Below are 21,756 nucleotides of genomic sequence, written 5' to 3'. Positions count from 1 at the left end.
GCAGAGCGAGGCACGAGAGGAATTAAAAGCTCGGTGACCTAAAGTGCTCTTTCCACCTCGTATACCAGTGTGCTCGTGAAGCCATTTGTAACCTGTTATTTCGCTTTGGTTTGAGGCATTGTGGAAGAGACTTATTGTCCTTTTACAGAGCTTATTACTCAACAGCCTTGAGCCAAAAGATTCCAGAAACTCGTTAAAACTCCTTGCCACAACATAATGTAACATGTTTATTAGAATCTTTTTTTAAAAAAAAACCTGTTTTGTGAACGAAAACAAGTCTTCAGAGTATAACAGGAATGCGGAAAATGAGAAGGTGTGGATGGTTGTTATGAGTAGATTCTGGAGCCAGTTGTAGTGACGTCCACAAAATCTTCATGCTCGTCAGCTAGAAACTGGGTGCAGTCGAACAGTCTCCAACTCAAAGATGACATCCTCTTTCTGGAAGGACTTCATTTCCACTTCAGGTTCCAGAAAGGTCACCTTCACCTTTGCGTCGCGTTGGCGTTGTTTCTCTTCCCGTCGATCCCACTCATCCCTCTGCCAACAGCAAGATAAAGGATTTAGCAGCACCAGACTACAAGATTCAGACTAACAACAACAAGAAACAGAAGACTTTGCAACAAGATAAATCCAGGATTCATAAATAGAAATGCAGGATTCAGCAACAACAGAACATGATTCAGGAGAAATAAAATCAGAATGCATGGTTCAGGACAAAAAGACCATATGATAGAATTCTAGTATTCGGCAACAACGGACAACACGATTCAGCAACAATAAAACACTCTCAGAAACTCAGAAAACTGCTCAGAAACAACAGAAATACTTGATTTGGCAAAATTTAAATTCAGCAAAAAAGCGTTCGAAGCATATATTAGTAGAATACATTGTTCAGAAACATGACACAAACAGAAAACTATTGTATGTCATTTAGACACAAAAAGAATATGTGATTTTTAATTCTTGATTTCTGTTTACGAAATTCAGAACACACAAATGCAATGAACTGTAAGAAAACTACACATGGTGACTATCGCTGATCTAGTCCTATGAAAAAGATTTGCACACTTTAGCCCGACGTCCTAACGCAGGACCGGTATCTGCCTCAAATTCGGTTCTCTATTTAGTTTCCTCTCCATGCCGTTTCTTCTGTCTTTTTTTACAGACCAGTACATTTGGAAGTTTGGTCCTGACAAATTTATTCTTGCCGACATCTTACCTGCTGAGATGGTTAACCTTATTGACAGTTTCATATCTATTTATCGAGTTTTGGACCGAATTTGTACCGATGTATTACCCTTTCCACGGTCTTCTGTACCGATTTCCGTTGGAGTGCACTTGAATGGAGGTGAAGCAAATAACACGGACATGTCAGTCTGAGAGCGATAGCAATGCGTGGCTACCCAAACATCGACCACTCCGCATTCAAGTGAAGGCACACCCGGCTCTACTCTCTACCCACTAACAACCCCGCCTCTTCCCCTACCCCAGAACAAACTTAGTGGTTTGCTCCTGACAGTTTGCTGGCGACTGACGGATTTCCGCAAAATGGCTACAGTCATGGCCGACTGCCAGTGAATACTTAATTTGAGCTCTGCCTGCCGGTCAATAGATATTCGTTGTGCAAGTTCTCTGAGTGTCACTCAGGACAGCTTACTTCATTCTACTATCCGAGTTTGGTCTTTGCCGCAGAGAATGATGTTATTTCACAATCAGCCATCACATGCATGTGCTTTGTATTTAGTATTCTTAGACGAATAATTTCACCCAATCGAAGAAAATCGCAAATTTTACTGTTCACAGTACTTTGTCCATCATGAATTTAAGCTATGTTCTTTGTGTTAATCTGTCATTCAGCAAATATCTTAGAATACAATCGCCAAGCAGAAGAAAGAAAGGAAAGAAAGAAAGAAATAAAGGGGACAAAAATAACAAATATTTTTGTCACCGCGGCACAGGTGAGGGGACAAAGATCGAACACGACGCTGATAAGACGAAGGTCGTTATGTTACCTTGTGATGTTGAACTCCGCAGTGGAGGTACTGCAGACAAGCCTTGGGGAGGAAAGGACAGAAAACACTGCAGACTGGCTGCACCAGGCGAGGGTCGACTTCCTTGGGGTCCAGACAGCCTGCGATTGGTGTGACTTACTATTTACTTAAAGTTTTGTTTGTGAGATGTGGTTGATTCAGTAATTTGCATGTACACAAACAGAGAAAGTCGATACTACAGTAATAACCACCGTTAATCGATGAGTTACGAAAGTCTATTGACTCATTGTCAACTTGTGTTCTTTACTAGAAATTCACGAAAACAGAAAACTGAGCAAGCGGACCCCCCTTCCCCATCCTAAACACAACAGCCGTCTCACTAAAAAGCAGAAGGTAGCAAACATCAACTCCCAAACAATATCTAAACTAAAATACAATATCAAACCTTAGAGCAAGAAGTGTGTGAGAGTTATATAAAAATGTCTAACACAGATTATAGTAATATGTTTGATACATTGCTATCGAGAAAAGCTGCTTACCTGTGACAAAACTGACGGTTAGACCGACAACAACGACAACAGACACAGCAAGAATACCGTACCAGAGATACGAGAGTTGATACAGTTCTTCCAAGGCGCTTCTAGAAAGGAGGAGAGAAAAAGTGAAACCATAGAATTAACTTCTCTTCAACGCATCAGACGCAGATGTAGAGGGAGGGGAGAGAGAAACTACGACTTTTATATATTCTGCCATTGGGCTTATATCAATGATGGAAGGAAGGGGGAGAGGAGACAACGAAATGATGAACAGACGCTTGACAAAAGTCAGTGAGAGTAAAATGGTCAAATTAACTGTTGCAGAGATACACGAGAATACAACAGAATTCATTTAACTGCAAAGATATGAGCAAGTGAGAGAAGATAGTGAGCGTAAGAATTACAGTTCTTTAGAAGTTTTGTAAACGTTTGAACGAGCTCGCGTCTATAAGCGTTTTATTAATAAAAGACATGCTATTAAAATTATAGTAACTTAAGGATGTTCTAAAACTTTCAATGTAGGCGAAGAACTTTTTATATAGAAGATGTTGGTGACAGATACGATGACCTAACTTTCCAAAATCAACTGACCTATATTTTCTGCCAACCCTGGTAACATGCTTGTAATCATAATCATTATTTGATTGAAATCACAATAAACAAAAACGCATTTATTTCAAATTTAGTAGAAGTTCAAAATCTGTATGACCCTTCTTTCCTGTGAATATCTGTTCAGTATTCTCAGAATTAATGGAACGTATATCGACCGAAGCGCCTGGTGAATTGCTTTTGTATTAAAACGCCTATTCCGCACGCAACTGTGCGATTTACTGGACTACCGGTTCGCATTCTTCATTCCGGTACTCTAAACCAAAGGTTTTTCACTCCGGCACTAGAAACCAAATGTGTTTCTTTCTGGCACACTTCTCTGTTCGTAAAGCGGAACTCCTTTTTACATACCTGAATGTGTTAGTGCTGAAATAGTATAAAAGGATATTTCAACATTAGAAAACCATTCAGGTGTCCCGATTTGAACGTTTATCTATTTGAGAATATGTTCAAATCAAAGCGGATAAGGGGACATTTAATCACCCCAGAACATATTCATGGATGTAAAAGGGTGTGCCGTGCTGGAAACAAAAAGTTTTAGAACGAAGCCCATTTAGAGTGAGACGATGTTGCTGAATAAGAGAGTATTCCTCTATGAAAATGAATTATTTCTAGCAGATGGGCCCTAACATGTTTATTCTCTTTGTAAACAGTCCTTGGCAGGCTAAGACACAACAAATCCATCGATCTGTCAAGGCACTCACGTCTCTGTTGCCTCAGCCAAGCTGACGTTCAGACCGGAAGCGGAAGTCGTCATGTTTAGAGATATGGCGCCGCCAGCACCCTGAGAGGACAACGTGCCATTTCGGTCAAATGCGGTCAGGCCATCCACGGGGCCAAGGAGCTGAGATTGGTCAGGTTCCAGTTGCACCCGTGTGTGCGTCGGATGGAGAGAGCGGGCTTGACTTTGACTGTAAAGGCGCCCACGCCAATCCAAAGCATGATCGCCAGGCTCGAGAACAAACCTGCGTATGCTCCCTGTGGAGAAAATAACAGAGAGATACGTAAGACCGCCTCTTAATTTGGCGATCACCTCCTTTCTGAACCTGGTTCAGGAGGATCAGCGATCATCGTCGTTCGATCACAGTTTCATTTTGAGGAACGGGCACTTCAAACAAGGATTCGGTCATGACCGTGAACTATTCAACGAAGTGCCATGAGATCCTCTAGTGAGTCTAGTCTACCTCAGTGGTTCTCGATATTATCTTAATATCTCAATCAAAAACAACTATATTCATCGCCAATGAGTGACGAAGAAAACTAAAATGGCAACCGAGATCGCACTTAATAACAACCAGATGGCTCTCTGAATTGATTTGTGGGATTAGGCTCAATGTGTTTGGAAAATCTTGTTTATCGAGTGAAAAAAGTACGTCATCGAGATAAACATCTTTAAAAATATACCCCCACCCCTACACACACACACCCCACCTACTTCCACTTCGCATAGATTTAAAAAATACTTCTTTAACTAGAGTGTGAAGAAAAGATAGAAAGAGTCTTCGATTTTTCTGTCCCAGGCTCAGCCAAGTGTCTGTGGGTGAAACGTCAGTCAGACACGAATAGAAAACAGCTTGCCAGTGCAAAAGTACCATCCGCCAGTCTCCTGGACACCGCGGCTTCATTGAATTGTAAACAGGGAGCCTGCCTGTTGTTCACAGAACTGCATACAAGCTCGCATTTCCTTTAGAAACACCGATCGACATTTGTATGCAAGGAAGAGCAAGAACAATAAAGAGTGAGAACTAGAGCGAGCGAGAGGATTGTGTGTGTGTGTTCATAGCTTGATGTGTGTGAAGTGTACTAACCCTAACCCTGACTTTGAGATAAGGTAGTTTTAAGAATTAATGAAACCATGACTTGCAAGGCTTTTTCCGCCGTACAAAAGAATAACCTAAATTGTTTTAGTAGAGAGAATTAAATATGATTCCCCAGTCTAAAGCAAATTTTGAACACTTTTTCTGTAACTGTTAAGGGCCATCCTACACGTGTTGAAATATTTTCTAATAAGTGCTGATAAGGACACATCAGGACACACCGATATGAATACAAACACATTTATACACACATCTACAATGTATTTAAAGCTGTTTTTTTTATTAGGACCTACTTCAACACTATAAAACACAGTCCATCATATAAAGCGATGTGCCTCTCTGGTAACAGGAGAGAGTGCACGAAGCGAGCACTTTTGATTCAAACGGCATCCAAACATTTTCTACTTTGGAATACACATCCAAATATTTTTCTTTTAACTTATTGTACTGTAACTCATACAAATATTATTCAGGACACGCTCATATAAACTGTTTATAGTTGAACTACTTACTGCAAATTTTTGTTTTTCAGGATTCACACAACTATTTTATAGTTTAGCTATTAATACGAATATTTCTTTATTCAAGACTCTCTCACACTTCTAATTTATAGTTTTGTTACTCATACAAATGCCTCTCCATTCAGGGCTCATACAATCATTCTGGTTTAGATACTCATGCGATTGTTTCTTCATTCATGATTCATTCACTTATTTTATAGTTTAGCTACTCATACGAATATTTCATTCAGAACTCATACAACTACTTTCTAGCTTAGCCACTCTACAATTATTTCTTCATTTAGAACACACTTATACACCCTAATTTATGGTTCAGCTATTCATACAATATTTTTCAGAACACAACTCGTTTAAGGTTTGGACTACTCACCCAGGTATTTGCCCAGGGGAAGAAGACGCCGAGAGTGAAGAGTCCCAACATCGGACACCCCAACATGCCGAACAATGCAAGCGCTGCCTAAATTTAAAAAAAAAAGTTTCGGAACAGCTATCAGCACTAAGCGTAATTACTCTCTTACTTTTCTTCTTTATTTTTCTACTAAAAATCTTTTTCTGGCTTTCGTCTACATGTATATGCAAAAGAAACAAAGTACGCAGTAACTGGCTGCATGGCCTTTAACGAAACGATATTACTTCTGATGCAAAATTCAAGGTTTTCTAGCCATTTCGTCGTCGTCGTCGTCCGCCTTCTTTAGCTCTTCATATGCCTCGATTTTTATCTAAAACTAAACATTTGGTTGTGCGGAATTAACGATCAACCGCAGATACGGTTAAAACAGCTTACTGGAAACTTGAAGCTGGTCGACTAGTCGAGCACCAGCGCCAGTGAAACGATGACAGCGACGACGACAAGGACAACAAACGACGACTAAGAAAATTAACGAGCTCCAGAACCATTAGCACACCACAACACCTACCACATTACTTGTTCTACTGTTAAGCTGCACTGTTTATGTTACTTGCGCCTACCTGCAAGATTCCGCCAAGCTTGGAAGCCACATACGTCATAGCGAGGCACAAGATACCAAAGGTGACGGCTGTGTTGACAGAATATAACCATGTTACAGTGATATATCCTTTTAAGTTGCAACAGACAAGCAAACAAACAACTTCCGACTCCCCAAACTGCGAGAAGAACAATGTAATTGATGGATGTTGTTGAGGAAACTTTAGACTTCGACTCCGTAAGACAGTGTTCGTCAGGAGTCTCCGCTACAAACATTATGCACAGAAAGAGACCAGAAAGACAAAAATCATAATTTGTAGTTTCGTTGCCTCAGCCAGTGGGGAGAGCTGCGATCAATAAGTTAATTGGACATATCCAGTACACCCCCCTCAACACACACATTACCACCACCGTTGACGATTCTGCTGGCAGTGCTTTCATCCCTACGACAGCTGCAGATTCTTTTGGAACGTTCTAGAATTACTTTACCTAATGCTCGTGAGCAGAGAGTTGCCCTTTCTTCAGACATGCCGCGCAGAAAGTAAGGGCGCAGAATGTCCTGGAGGATGACTGCTGCCAGAGAGTTGAGGCCAGAGGACATGGTGCTACAAATGGCGTTCAAAAACATTGATCAGAAGACGCATGTTAATAAACAAGTCTTAAAGAAATAAGCGTTAGAATCTATACTTCTTTGAAAATGAAGCATTCGATGGTATGTATGGTGATACCACGAACTTTTATTACTGGACTGCTAGCAAACGATTTTTTTTTTCAGTGAACTGCTAAAATGAGGCATTAGACGACAAAGCTTCCGGTTTAGTCATATTCTTTGTTTAGGCTCGCCGAGATTAACAGCGGAGAACTTCGCAAGAGGCTAAGCGTTGGTCTTGGCAGACAGACAGCAGTCCACCTATACACGTCCTTGGTGATACTGTACGGCTTTGCTTAACTACTTGTTATTTAGGAGATGATAAATCCTGCTAAAAAAAACGCCTCTCTCCCACAAGTGGAATGAAGTAAGCCATTTTTATTCAAATAGAGAACACTTGAAAAACAAAACAAAAAACAAAATAACATCAGTCTTTCTAATGCATGGAGACAGCGTGACTGCTGAAAACGTGCCGAATCTGAGTTGTGAATCTTCCCTGTCGTAGCTGACGATAAACTCGTTAACGAAACAAGTGATTTTACTTTAAACTGAGCTTTTTAACTTTTGGAAATGGTCGCGTACCTCAAGGATCCGCTAAAGATACTGGCCACAAAGAGACCAGGCAGCCCTGGCAGATGGCCCAGCACGTCCATCACGAAAAGCGGAAACAGCTGTTGAATGACACAATTAAGACAACAGCACTCTTTAAATCTTCGGGATGAGCGCTCACTGACACGCGACGGTTTCTACTCAAAAACATTTCTTGTTTCTCTTTTTTAAATTCCGGGATACAATTTATCCCTGTTTGCTACTTAAATGTTAAATAAGGCGCTTTTAGATAAAAAAAAAGGTTCTAAGAATTTTATTTTTTACTAAATTGCGGGTCTAAATGCCAAGAGATACCACTGGGTTTTACGTAAGAACACTTCATACATTTCTCTATTTTTTGTCGTAGACCTAGGATTATGATTAACAGTATGGGGTATTGCAGTGATATTCCTGCTTCATATATTACATCCCAGGAATAAAAACTGCTAGTCTAGCCGTCTTAATTTTTCTCCATCACCTTCTTGCCACAAATAAGTTTTGGGGCCTGGTGCACTACATGACTCTAGGCATTACTTGGATGTCTAACATGGAACAGTCAACTAAACTGTTAATATTTTATGAGCGTTATAGCTGACTGCTTCGTGTTAAGCCATTCAGCTTTAGTGCTTAGCCACATGTGAAACTGGCTCGAGATTTTCATTGACATTGTCGACATCTCTAGTTTGTCCTACAATCCGCCGTCTCTCGTCTATTGTCATTTGTCGATCAGTTAGCAGAGCTTTCAAACTTGCTACAATAAATTACTGGTCGTCTAGGCTGTTGAGGTGAAGCAATGGCTAACTGAGCACTGGTTTACCTGGTCATTTCCAGACACAAGTCCAAACTGCTGTGGATCACAGGAGCTGTAGAAGGCATACATGACGATTCCTGCCAAGGAGCTCAGTCCCAGGATGATTAACAGGCCTGGTACGTTGATCCACAGGGCTCTGGACAATTAACAATCATTGATAAACACATGTTTGCATGTTTGAGAGAAAGAGTGCACGCGCCAGTGTACTCTAGAAATATTAAAAAGTGTATTTATTTAAAGTTGTTTCATCGCGTTTTTATTAATAATCTTAATGTGCTTAGAGCTTAGAGTTTGTTTAACATGTTCTTTAGTCGTATGGAATAAGATTTTAGCACATCAACTGCAACTTGGTAAAAATCTGTTGCGGGAAACCTCACATCTGAGCATGCCTTAGACTTCCACACGTGAGCGCACGCTGAACTTGGGCCTGATTGGTTCCGTAATTAGAAATCCATATTACAGCGCCGCCCAGAGTAAGGGCCCAAAAACTATGGCGTACCTTAGGGTCTGCACGAAAACTGGAAGTAAAAGTTAAGAATCAGAAGACAAGCTGGGACAACGTCAAGATGAAGTGGAGTCAAGTCTGATAGTTATATCAACAAATGTATGAGACTAAATATCTGGATGTCAAAGCATTTCGCTATCATTTTACTTCGGGATTACTGCCAGACTGATACTTTGGTGTAAGAAGACAGAATGGGGACAGGGGAAAGGAATGTATCTTTTACAGCTAACATTGTCGCAAGGTTTGGACATTTATAGCAGCACTAAGTTTACAGTTAATGCATTTTCTGCTAGATGAACAGCTGTTTAAGTAATCTACCAGATATCTTTTCTGTACTTTCTCGAGAAGTGACGTGAATAACATTTTGTCAATGGGTGAATATTTTCCTTCTAATTTTTGTCAGATCTCGAGACTGATCGTTCCTGCGCCAGACTCACTCAGAAAAGTCCACTCTTCCCCCTTCCGTTGCAATCCTCCAGGCTCTGGAGAGGCCCCCAAGTTCGATGCAACCCTGGATGAGAGCGGCCAGCAGTCCAGCCACCATCAAGCCCACCTGGATTGTGTCCGTCCACAACACAGCCTTCATGCCGCCCTGTTACCAACAACCTCCAAGGTATACCTCTCGGGAAAAATCGAGGCAGACCCTCTGACCTTTAACATACGACACCATGCCACCATCCCCAGCTCAGTGAATGTGTTTGTGATGCAGTTTGTATGCCACAGTCATAAAAATTTGTGCTTTTTGCCGATTATTGTTCCTCGCCTCGAGCCTACGAGCAAAAAGCAGCGACTGGAAGAGGACACCAGCCTGCGGCATGAGCCACGGCTTGCGATAATACAAAATAACATTTTTCTCTCTCACATACCCCCTTACCTCATCACCCTTGCTACCCTTCTCCTTATATTCCCCAGCCCCCTCCCCCATACCCCACAATGTGAAATCGCATATAGGGGGAAGCAACAACAATTTTGGGCTCAAAAACATTTTTTAAGCGCGGTCTACACCTTCCTTATAAGGCACGCAGTGTCTTTTATTTGTGTACTTATTTTATTTAGTCTTGAAGTGATCTCGCCAAAGGACCAGGCTGTTCCAGTGTTCTTAGAACTACATAATTATAAACACACACACAAAACACACACACACACTCACCAGCGTCGTGTAAAAAGTGCAGCAAATGCCTACTGCAACAACGGAGCCCCACAGCGATAGTCCAGTAACTAAAAGAACCAAATCGATGAAAGAAACAAATATCTGTTGTTATTTGATCATTGGATATTCTTAGTAACCAAGGAGATCCCGTGCTAGCGATATTTCAAGTCCATAACTACTCCATTCCACAACACAGTGATCCATTACCACGAGAAAATGTCTTTCGTTGACATCGATCAAGACCTAGAGAAAATCTTTTTTAAAGTCAGCATTGGCATAACGTGGGAATTTGATAAACAAAAATGTTTGATACGCACAATAAGCTATTCTTTTAGTGGGGTCATCACTGCATTCACTCTATTACAGCAAATACAGCTCTGATGTTAGTAACATTTTCACTGTATTTTCTGTATTCTTTTGGGGAGAATGCTTGATAGCCGCTAAGAAGAGCGGTTAGACAAAATCGGCGCATGTTATTTGACATCAAATGTTGAGGTGAAATTAATTAAGCCTAGTTTGTCTCAAAATATCACTCACGCAGTGGGTGTTTGAAAATGCACACACACAAGCACGCACGCGCTCTCATACAGACGTTTGCGAATATCAGAATAAAATAGGCATCAATACTTCAATAAGAAGTTTACATGCTTTAAAAGTTCCCAGTACGTAGAAGAGAACTACAACGCAGTTAAAAATTATGTGGAGAAGGATGTTTAAAGCACACAATGAAAAATAGAACAGTATGAAAGGTCCTCCCCCTAATAAAAAAAAAAATCCAATTCCCTAACCCACAAACTAGAACAAATGTTACAATAAACAGAATGAAGGAATCAGTGAAATGAGAAATAAAGCAAGTGTAATCAGAAAAGCGAGATAAATAAACAACAGTGGGACACTAAAGACAAAGTTTACAATGAGATACAGTCATAGACATTGCTAATGTCAAAGAAGATATTAGCTTTCTTGTAATGAAAAACAATTCATAAATGAAAAATGCCTTGGTGCAGAAACGTGCATGACCACAAGATGGATATGTGAAGAAAATTTGTTTACCAGCGTTTAGAGCCAACGACGGTGCATAGAGAACAATGGCCATGTAAACAATCTGAAAAATACATCTTCAAAAACATGAGAAAAACAGGATTTAAGACAGTGAGACAGACAGAAAGAGGAAACGAAAGAAAGAGAAAAAAGACAAAGAAAGAGAGAAAAAAGAAAGCAAGAAAGCAACCGACAGAAAAGCAGTTATTTTGTGTTCTGATTGCCAGCCATAGCTCATGCATGGCAATGGCCGGCTAGTGACGTAGCGGCGTCATTGCAGGATACTACGTCCTGTGCACGTTGCTCGTAACCTCAATGGAAATATTTGTTTATTTTTGTGGGAAACAGTTTCTCCGGACAGCTAAGCCCAGTCACCAAAGCCAAGTTTGACATCTGGTGAATCTTCAAGGTAAGATCGGGATCTGTGCGATCATGTTTGCTTTCCTTTGTCAGTGAAAACAGGGGACAGCCATGATGTATCGCAACTCCACTGGACAGAACACTCAACTACCGACACTCAGACTGACTTTCTAGGAGAAGATGTAATGCACAAATACCTAATCTATTGCCTTGACCTGGGAAAGCTCAGGGTCGAAGACACCGGTAACTTAAGTGCTCTGTTTATGCTCACTAAAGTAAGTATAGCTATATGTCTATACAGTGTATATATAGATAGGTCGTGTTTAGTGTTTGAATCCACGTGATTAAAGTATGCTGAGTTCAGTATAAAACTGTACTTTTCAGAGAATATTGAGATATTTAACAATTTAGGCGACTTTGAATGAAAATGAAAAAAAGACATTCCAAGCAAATAAAGCACCATAAAATTAAGAAGGCCGTTACAGGCTGCAAGTGACTTCATTTGAACGTTCAAATAAAAAATTGGATAAACAGAAATAAATCATAATTTTGTATGGTTGTTTTTAAACAGGTTAAGTAGTTATGAGGGATCATTTGAGCAAAAGATAACAACATAATACGACCAGACCATTTGCACTGTGAAGAGGCTTGTTCCCAGGGTTCGAATTCCTCTGCTGAATCGTTTCTCAAGGTACTAAAAAAGATAATTTAAGGACAATGTAAAATGTCATGCAAAAACACGTGAGCAAACAAGCAAGTTTTTACTAATGGCGAATTTTACATCAACTTGCTAATGGATGTTATGCATTGCCCCAGGTCTGACATGCATTTTTTTCACACTTTAATTTAACTCACTTTGAATGTCTTGTTGGTATTTTTTGTAATCAATTTTTCACCCACTTCTCATCATTCTAGAAGTCTTAAATTTTCACCAGTTCGTGATTTCCGATGACAACGCAATATTGAATCATGTAGTAAAATAATTGAAACTAAACAGAAAATTGTAGAAGATCTTACAGGCCGAATTAGGGAAGATAACTATAGTTTACTAGTCCTACAGTAGCAGTTACCTAAGCAGACGGCATAAAGAATCAAATAAAAGAGGAAAAGAAACAGAAGACTAAGAAAAATGCGTTTTATCCCAGTCACTCTTTAGATTTAATATTCACAATTTGTTTATAGCTCATTTTAAATTAAAAAAGGGAATAAATTAATAAAGTAAGGAAAAAGATCGACTATAAAATTAAAAAGACTAAACAGTTTCCAAAAAAGAAAGTGTGAGGGACATCCTTAGAAACACTGAAATAAAACATTACCATATTATAAGAAATTTCCAAGAGTGCCGCTCACACTTTATTTTTAAGTTATATGCATTAAAGAAAGTCCCGAGACAAAAGGAAAACAATAATTTTACCTTTTCTAGTACATTTCAAATAAAAGTGCGTTAAAATTTTTTATACTTATTTTATTAGCGTGTAAGTAATAAATACCTTCGGTTAATTGGTCAGAAGCCATATGATTGCATTACTGTTTTTCTCTCCTTAACACATTACAACAACAACAACAACAACAACAACAGGAGATACAGAAGGGGAAATTCTCTGGGTTATTTGAGAATAAAATTGTTAGCAGTAGCCCCACCTTGACCTTTTTTCACTCTGATGGAATCAGCAGTAACATTGATTATTATTGTTTAATTTATAACTGTAAGGGCTATAGTTTAGGAAGCCGCGCCATCTCTTTCTCTAGCATGATGAAGTGCCTTTTGGAAATATTGGCCTTCATGTTTTGCTTCGTCACACCGCAATAAATCGATGTGAGTGTTCTGATAACAGACTAGCAGTGGGGCGCTTGTAAGGCAACACCCGACTGAGGCACGTTCATTTTTTATTCAATAGTTCACATCCGTCCCGAGGTTAGAACAATAAGTGACAGCTTGGTGCCGAATATGAGGGGAGGCCCCATTGATAACGACTTTGCACTATCAACTGATCCAACACGACTGCTCCATAATAAAACGTTTCGCTAAGAAAACAACAGGATGCAAAAATGTGAGAATCCGATGATTTTTTTTTCTTTTTTTTCTCTCTTACATTTGGCGTCTTCTGACGTCACAAGAGTACGTGGGCTGGTGCTAGACGTATAAAAAATATATAGAAAACATCTTTTAAAGAACAACGACCAGAATCTTCTACAGGTTTTTGGTATAAGCGTGACAGCATCTGTTTTACCGTTGGTCGAACGTTCTTCGCCTTATCACACTTATTACTGGGGAGGGGGAAAGCCGAGTGGTTGCAGGTCTGGCGTCCGAACCAAAAGGCACTTTGGTTCAATACCCAAAAGAACACTCATTTTTTTCCCTCCCCACGTCGACACAGCTGTCGGGAATGTTACTTGACTCTACGGAGCCCAACGACCTTAATAAAAAGGTTAAAGGACAATCCTTATTTATCTTACTTATTCATATGCTCTGTATACAGGACAACCTTAAGACCTTTCGACACTAACTACAATTACCCGGAAAAAAAGGTTGGAGCAATGGCGTCCAAAGCCAAAGGAGCACACAACAACCGGTTTGTTCCCCGACACCAGCATCGACGACCCAATTCATTGCTGACTTAGCAGACTTGTAAAAGATTGCAGGTAGGTATGAAAACTGTCAAAAATGGTTGTATTAACATTTTTTAAAAAATCCTTAATTAACGCACATTTAAAGACACAAAGGAACACATATTCAAAAAAGTAGTGACGCAGCTTACTTCGTAAGCGCTGGTCAGCTTCAAGTTGTAGAAGATGGGTACAAAGATGTGCGCCGAGGCCGCCATGCACAGCAGGTAGCCGAGGCCGATGTACAGGTACATGGTGGTGTAGTTGTACATCTCGGCCGGCGTGCCCAGCATGGTGATGGCCGACATGAACGTGGCGATCAGCGACATAGCCACGGGGACGACGTGCATGTTGCCCCCGGCCAGCAGGAAGTCCTTGATGTTCTTCCGCTTCCGGTCTTTGATGGCGTAGAAGATGCCGACACCGGCAGAGACCGCCAGCGTCGCTGCGAAAATGACGTAGTCAATGGCACCGAAGGAGTTCTTGTGGCCGGTCTGAAAGCTGAAGCGACGGTCACCTGAGGCTGCCATGACTGGCTGTCTGAACTGGAAGAGGAAGTTGCCACGTTATTGTTTAAGCTAGCGGAGTTTTCCATGTGCTCCTGGTCTAATCAGGTGGAAGAAATAGGGATGGCAGACCTCTAAGACAAAGTTGAAGAAGTTTTTAATTTTAGATAAAGTTTGTAAGATATACATTCCTTTGTTTATTCTCACCACCTCATCATCAGTGGGGCTTCTTGCTTCCTGTTAACCCGCATTACCTCTGTCATACCCATGGTGTAGCTTTAGATCAATTTATTGCCGGGTGCGATGGTAGATTTTACAACTTTATCTGAGAAAACCAAAGAGATTGTCTTTAATTTCCATGGTAATTCCCCACCAAGTCCCCTAGCTGTCATCCATGAAGAGGAGGTAGCAGCATATTCAACAGAGATGGAGGTGCAGATGAAGACGCAAGAAGCCGAATAAATAAAGGCAGGCATTCTACACCCTGCGACCTATCTGGAATTCCAAGGCGTTATCTCTACACACTAAGATCCGCATCTTTAACACAAATGTAAAGTCAGTCCGTCTGTGTGGATCTGAGACATGGCCCGGGACAAACACCATCACCAGCAAGATTCAGACATTCGCTAACAGATGTCTGCTCCACATCCTCAGCATCAGATGGCCCGAGATCTCCAATACAAACCTGTGGAAGAGAACCAACAAAAAACCTGCCAGCCAAGACATCAAGAAGCAGAAGTGGGGCTGGATTGGTCACACCTTGAGAAAGCCAGCCGACAATTTAACAAGACAAGCTCTGGGGCCATAGTCTCATCGCGTCGACATTTTCCTGATCGCTAAGCTCCAACGGCCCGAGAGCTGGCCGGCCGCCAGGCGAGCGCCATGCGTGCGAGAAATGTCGCCCGTGTAACCGCACTTCAGCAATCGGGCCGTCGACACCCTGACCTTGAGGAATACCTAGGGAACTCCACGTGTGCGCATGCGCGAACCAACGTTTAGCGAGAACAATGGAAGAAAAACATGAAGCAGACAACATAGCGCATATAAGAAAGCGAGAAAGGCGAACTGCATGACAAAAATATGGATCTTGTTAGAAAGACTGAAGTAGTGTTCGTTATCTTCTCTTTTTATATATCTTGACTGTGCTTTTGTTGTTGTTGGGTTTGTTTTTTTTTTTTGTTTTTTTTTGTGAGGTAAGGTTGGAAAAGGTGTGCTTAATGAGTTCGTTGACAAATGAAATAACTAATAGAAAGAAGAGCCCTATATGGCAGCGAATTGCAAAATTGCCGCCTCTTGTGGCGTAGAACATCGCAGTCTTGTAAGTTGGTTCAAGACTTGATACAAAAAAAAAAAAAAGCGACGGCCGCTCCGGACTCACTGACAATACGGAAGAGAATCTTCTTCTCCCCGCTCCCATCAAGTAAAAACACTCAGTCACACAACATTCAAATCAACACAGCTTTCTTTCCTTTGTTCTTCCAACAAAACAACCTATCAACACCAATTGCTTTAAAAAAAAAAGACCGGCCGGCCATCCCAGCATTGTGCGATGCCTCAGACTGTCGACACTGACAGCCCCATTAATTGGGGTCTTTCACACCTCCCCCTTCCACCTAATTTTCCCAGGCCCTTTCCAGGCTAACAAAGCATTTAAAATAAAAAAAAAAATAGTACAGCACGTTGGTCAGCACACACATTTTGAAAGGTACCTGTAGCATAGAAACGAACGGCAAGACATACTTGCAATGTCGGTGTGACACTGCACCCTCGATTCGAAAATGTTAAAGTCTCCTGAATGTCGTCGACGATCTCCAGGATGTCAACTCTTAGAAATTTTAAACGTTTGTATATCGTTATGTCATCCCATAAATCGATGGGATTACTTTGATCCCGAAATATCCTGTTTCTGTGAAGATTTCGGTCCGCGTCATACAGCATAAACAACACGGCGGCCATGTTTAACGAGTCCTTCGCGAGTTACAGGCGCCAGCGGCCGTCTCTACACTTACAGGCCGAATCACCCGCCAGCGCAGCCAAAAGATGCGACATGTCTCGGCCTCTAAACCACATAGAGGGCGCTCGGACCTTTGATGGCATCTAAGTGGCTTAGAGGCCCGATGAGACTACGGCCCCTGGGCTGGAACCCACAGGGGAGGAGCAAGGTTGGGAAACCCAGACAGACATGGAGGAGATCAGTCCACAGAGAGGCAGAGACAACTGGTATGACATGGCCACAACTGGAAAGGGACGCCCAGAGCCAGGTCCGATGGCGGGGTGTGGTTGCGGCCTTATGCTCCACTGGGGGTGATTAGGAGCAAGAGGATATCTACTGACTAAAATATAAATTAAATTGTAACATACGCCATATAATGGCCGTCAGGGGTCACGTGCACAGCACCACGTGACTACGCTTACTGGATGCCTAACACAGCAGCAGTCTGCTAAAATGCTTAGAAACATTAGAAATTTAACTGACAGTTAGGCGTTAGGGATTCAGATGACGTTGGCGCCGCAACCCACTGGTCGGGAAGGAGGAGGTTATCGCCGAGACGCCCCCGCAATAGATTACTGGTTACGACTGGTTACGAAAAGGAAGCCGTTCCCTCTTACGCATTCTTTTGTTTAGAAATGAGCTTACAGTCCTCTCAAGCCAACACTGAATCAAACACTATGCCAATAAGATGCGGGAGCAGCACGCAAGCTAACCATCAGTTTGATGTTGATCAAGTCTCATATGCTGTTTTTTTTCTCTTGTTTGTTGATCTTCGACAAGACCGCATTCTCGCAGACTGAAAGTATCAGGATAGAGACCGATTTATGAGATAAAAATCTCCAACAAGTAACATTCCTGACAATCTCGACAGGGCTTAAAACCACACGGAAATTGGAAAGTGACCCATGAAGCACAAGGACAAACAGATTGCTTCGTGGTATTGAATCGGTGCGGGGGGAGAAACGAATGGTATTTGTTGTCCAAGATTTGCATATATAAAGCATTATTTTTTTATATCTAAAGAATATGGAATAACTTGATCAAAAAGACCTTTTCGTCTGTTACAGGAAAGTGATGTCACAGAAAACGCAGGACTGCTCAGAATTAATAGTTTCACGAATGTTTGAAAACAAAGACGTTGGTAAAAAAAAGTATCATTTGAATAAATATTATCCCCAATAAATATTAATATTATCCCCAACTCTCGCCCCCGAGCTATCAAGCTGAGATTTACCGCAACTTTGTGGTCAGCACAAGGTACATATCATGCCCTATTACTATATCCAAAGTTATGTTGTAAACCAACATCTGGAAGAAGTCAGGAGAACATAAACAAAAGATTTAGCGCGTGACTCACTCTGCAAGCTGAAGGCTAAACAAAGTTTGTTCAGAGATGACCGACGCCTGCAGATCCAGTCCCGCCATGTTTGTTTAAGTTATGAGTTTTTTTCTGGCTGTCAGTGATTGCTTCTCATCGTTTGCACAAAGCGAAACTTGAAAGAACCCAGACGGCCGGACCCTACTAGCAGAACCAAACATGCACGTCGCGTGCATTGCTATGGCAACCACCCCGACACCGCATCGCCAGGCCGGAAGGAAGGAGGCAGGATGAGGGCTGGGGAGATATGGGAGGGCAAGCGCAATGGGGGAGAGATGTCAGCTTCCTTGATGAAGTCCAGACACGAAAGACAGACACTGGAGTGAAACGCGGTCCCTCAAGCGCCAATGGGATTTGGTTTCCTGTGAACGTGAAAAATCTCTCGGACAGAAGACACTTGTCAAGGCAGGCGCCAGTAGAAAATCAAGCATCACAGACACTGAGCTGCAGCAGCCACCGTCCTTGTTGCTAGAGAAGCATTGGGGATGAAGATGAACAAAAGTAAACAAGGCAGAAACGATATCAGACAGGACGGTCTAACGGCAGAAAGCGATACATTTCGCACCGAGCTTGATGAATGTGATCGCAGGAGGGTAAGGCCGTTAGGAGAAGTCTCCAGCCCAGTCCTAACGAGCGGAGCACCCGCCACACGTCATGCACTGAAGTCTGTGGTTGAAGTCAGCTCACGGTTTCAGAGGTAATTGATACCGAGTGATTCTCTACAGGAGAGTAAAGGTGTTACTTAAAGGCGTAGTGGGCTGCAAAACTGTTGACTAACGACTGGGTAAAGCTTAGTACAGGATATTAGTTCCCCAAATTGGGTAAATACCCCTTTTTCCGGTCTCGAGGTGCACTCAGACAGAAAGAGGTTAACAACACTCACATCAGGGGCTAGGATAAAAACTGTTCGTAATCAGCAAATTTAAACGTTTTGCAAAAGCAGAAAATGTGCTGACTAAAACGAAAGTGTGGCTTCAATAATTTCATTTCATTAAAAAGTTTAGTTTAAAAAGTTATAAACTTATATTGTGCGCTGTTTCTATAAAACTGATTATCTAAATAGATTTAACGCCTAAACGTGTTTAAAACCAGAAATGTGTTGTGGAACTGGCCCCAGCAGTGTACCCAGACAAAATTACATCTTGAAGGCATCAACCATGGGAAAGCCGGAACCATAAAGTAATTAAGCGTATTTATGTACAAATGTGACGTCACGATTCTGACCTCTAAAAAGCGCATTCCTGGCGGAAAAAGCGAGAATTTTATAAAAATCGTACAAAATTTGGGGCAGATAGAGGGAAAGCTCGAGCCTGTGCGAAATAAGCCCTCTTTAGCTGAAGCCCGAAATGTACCATAAGGCAGAAGAAGGAGAGATAAAGGAGTTTGCAAAGACGAAATCATAACAAGGTCATTAGAGACAGTTTTTCTTGATAATTATGATCTGAATGAGCAATCAAGATATGTGTTTTTTTCTGGATGACGACATCAGTGATGTGAGCCTTAAAAATGAGCGAGGTACCAGACAGCATGAAGCGCCTGTTTATCTCAACATCTCTTCATTCTCATTTTCCCAAAGCATGGCTGGCAATGATCTGGGGAAGTGCTATGTTCACAAACGGCTTGTTCACCAAGTTTATAGACTGTCTTAAAACAGTTTACCTATTTCTCCCCCTCTCTCACTTGCCACCCCTCAGAATCTGACCATATCTACGTGTACCAAACCACTTTGAACCTGCTCTCAGACGACATCTGGTATCTTTGGCTGCGTATCTCCAACTGTGAAGCAAAGATGTATCTCTATATCTAATATCTCTAACGATATTTTGTTGCTTCGTCGCAATAACCAAACAAAAATTCACGAAGGCCGCGAACAGGACTGCTGAAACTTTCTCTCTCTGTATGTGTGACGGTGCGTGTCTGTGCGTTTGTGGACCTGCGCTCGCACATGTGAACATGAACTTTGCAAGTGTGGGCGTGCGGCCTTCTTCTCAAGCCTTTGTCCGAAAGCTTGTTTTTACATGGAAGGCCTACAATCATTTCGAAAATATTTGTTATGTCGTAATTCAATCCAATGGTGGGCATCCGAAACGTAAGACCTGTCATTTTAAATAACTATGTCGACCGCTGCTATTATCAGAACGACCATCATTTTTCATGTAAAACTGACGCCTAATGCAGATGCCGGATGTGTGTTGCCATGAAGACCTCACGAGACTGCAGTGACTCTCTCTTGCTGGAGCGGATAGAAAAAAAAAGAAGAAAAAGGATGCCCATTTGTGCACGAGATTAACCAGACAATGCAAGCTCTTACATTGGTATTCTATCCCAAATTCCCAGTCACTGCGAATTTTTAAAGCCTCTCCTACTGTTTTCTTGTGTTGAATGATATCACATATATATAGAACATTACGAGCGTTGCTCCTAATCTCTGAAGAAATAAACAAGTCTTGCACCGTCAGAAATAACTAGTGAACTAACCAGTGAAATAAACAAAGAACAATGAGAATAACGACTCAAAAAATTCAATTAATTAGTCAACCAAATAAATAAATAGGTTTCCCGAGAAAAGAAATTAGTCTAATAAATATAATCGGGATTTGTATACCAATTCAACTTAAATTTAAACATTTTTCAGTTGTTTCTTACTGAATGGAACTTACTGATGATGGAATAACTTAGTACTTACTTTCACTTTTCAGAAGTCTGCAAATCTGGCAGGTAAGTGTTCAAAGCGCTCCGAGATGACACACAGCAAGTTCGGGGAAGGTGTTTCCGAGTGCAGGTCCACCACGCAGGAGCGCGCGAGAACAGCCGAGAATGGCACTGCCTGCATGCATGCCGTGGTCAGCAGGTGTCTCGCCTTTGTCAGACGCGCGCAAATCAGAGGAAGGATGAGGGCCAGAGCATCCCTTCACCTTACCTCCCAATCCAGCATCACATTAGGTAGAAGCAGTAGATGATTTGCCGAAGTGTCAAGGTACAGTACTACTTTCCTCCCTTGTTTTTCAGGAATACGAGATTCAGAGATAGCAGAGAAACAAGTGTCCATTACTCTTCATTCTCATCCCAGAATACACACACACACACATTTTGCGAACGGTGAACGGCTCACGGAAAAAACAAGAAATTTAGCTCCCATTCTCAAGCATCATCAAACTCCTGAAGTTGATGATGGAAAAGATAGCGGGCAACGGGAGCCAGACAGTCCGGTTGTTGTGAGTACTTGCAAGGAGACGATGGAAGGTTGTGGTAATGTTACAGGGTAGGGAAGGGGCTTGGAGAAAAAGAGTGTCACCTACACACACGCGCAATAACGAGAACCACAGCAACTGCCTGTCATGAAACCTTATACAAATAAAGCAACAATTTAGAAGCAAGCAGGAAATTAATGTCATTAGCACAGGAGAGCAATGATCTCATATCAGTATCATTGTAGCCACAAATAGCTCGGCTGTCATATTTGTTTAGCTGTCACTGCAAAAAAGGCCTTCCACATGTCACTTATATGAACAGCTCAAGAACACGTATTTCAACTACAATTTGGCAGCAAATTAAAGAATATTGTAGAAACTTAATCTTTCTTCGTCTGGCAATTGTACTACCGGGTACTAAACATTAGGAAAAGCACGTGTATGGACCGTGAAGTAGTGTTCACCCACTAGTTACTGAACTGAACATCGTGCTCAAAAGTTAGTATTAGTATAATTAATAAGTCATTTATGTGTACAGGCACAACACACTAATATTG

The 21,756-nt window shown here is 41.5% G+C and overlaps 1 protein-coding gene across 3 annotated transcripts; it reads right to left on the bottom strand.

Annotated features, from left to right (window-relative positions):
• Positions 1-203: 203 nt before the first annotated feature.
• On the bottom strand, positions 204-21,220 carry LOC112558392 (sodium-coupled monocarboxylate transporter 1-like). Of its 3 annotated transcripts, none has more exons than XM_025228873.1 (16): positions 20,695-21,220; positions 14,284-14,676; positions 12,153-12,218; positions 11,177-11,228; positions 10,124-10,191; positions 9,411-9,565; positions 8,846-8,986; positions 8,475-8,604; positions 7,652-7,740; positions 6,910-7,025; positions 6,444-6,511; positions 5,845-5,931; positions 3,841-4,114; positions 2,531-2,631; positions 2,013-2,131; positions 204-537 (listed from the first exon to the last, which is right to left on the bottom strand). In XM_025228873.1, the coding sequence occupies exons 2-13, from the start codon at positions 14,659-14,661 to the stop codon at positions 3,956-3,958; spliced, it is 1,509 nt and encodes a 502-aa protein (XP_025084658.1). In that variant the 5' UTR covers positions 14,662-14,676; positions 20,695-21,220; the 3' UTR covers positions 204-537; positions 2,013-2,131; positions 2,531-2,631; positions 3,841-3,955. The 3 variants fall into 3 exon arrangements, with proteins under 3 accessions (XP_025084658.1, XP_025084676.1, XP_025084666.1); XM_025228891.1 differs by having other exon boundaries at positions 14,284-14,671; XM_025228881.1 differs by lacking the exon at positions 20,695-21,220 and adding an exon at positions 17,988-19,465.
• Between the last annotated feature and the right edge of the window lie 536 nt (positions 21,221-21,756).

The sequence above is a fragment of the Pomacea canaliculata genome, linkage group LG1 (genome assembly GCF_003073045.1).
Source record: "Pomacea canaliculata isolate SZHN2017 linkage group LG1, ASM307304v1, whole genome shotgun sequence".
Lineage (NCBI taxonomy): Eukaryota > Metazoa > Mollusca > Gastropoda > Architaenioglossa > Ampullariidae > Pomacea > Pomacea canaliculata.
The sequence above is the reverse complement of the archived record's forward strand: the minus strand, read 5'-3'. Positions and strand labels throughout refer to the sequence as shown.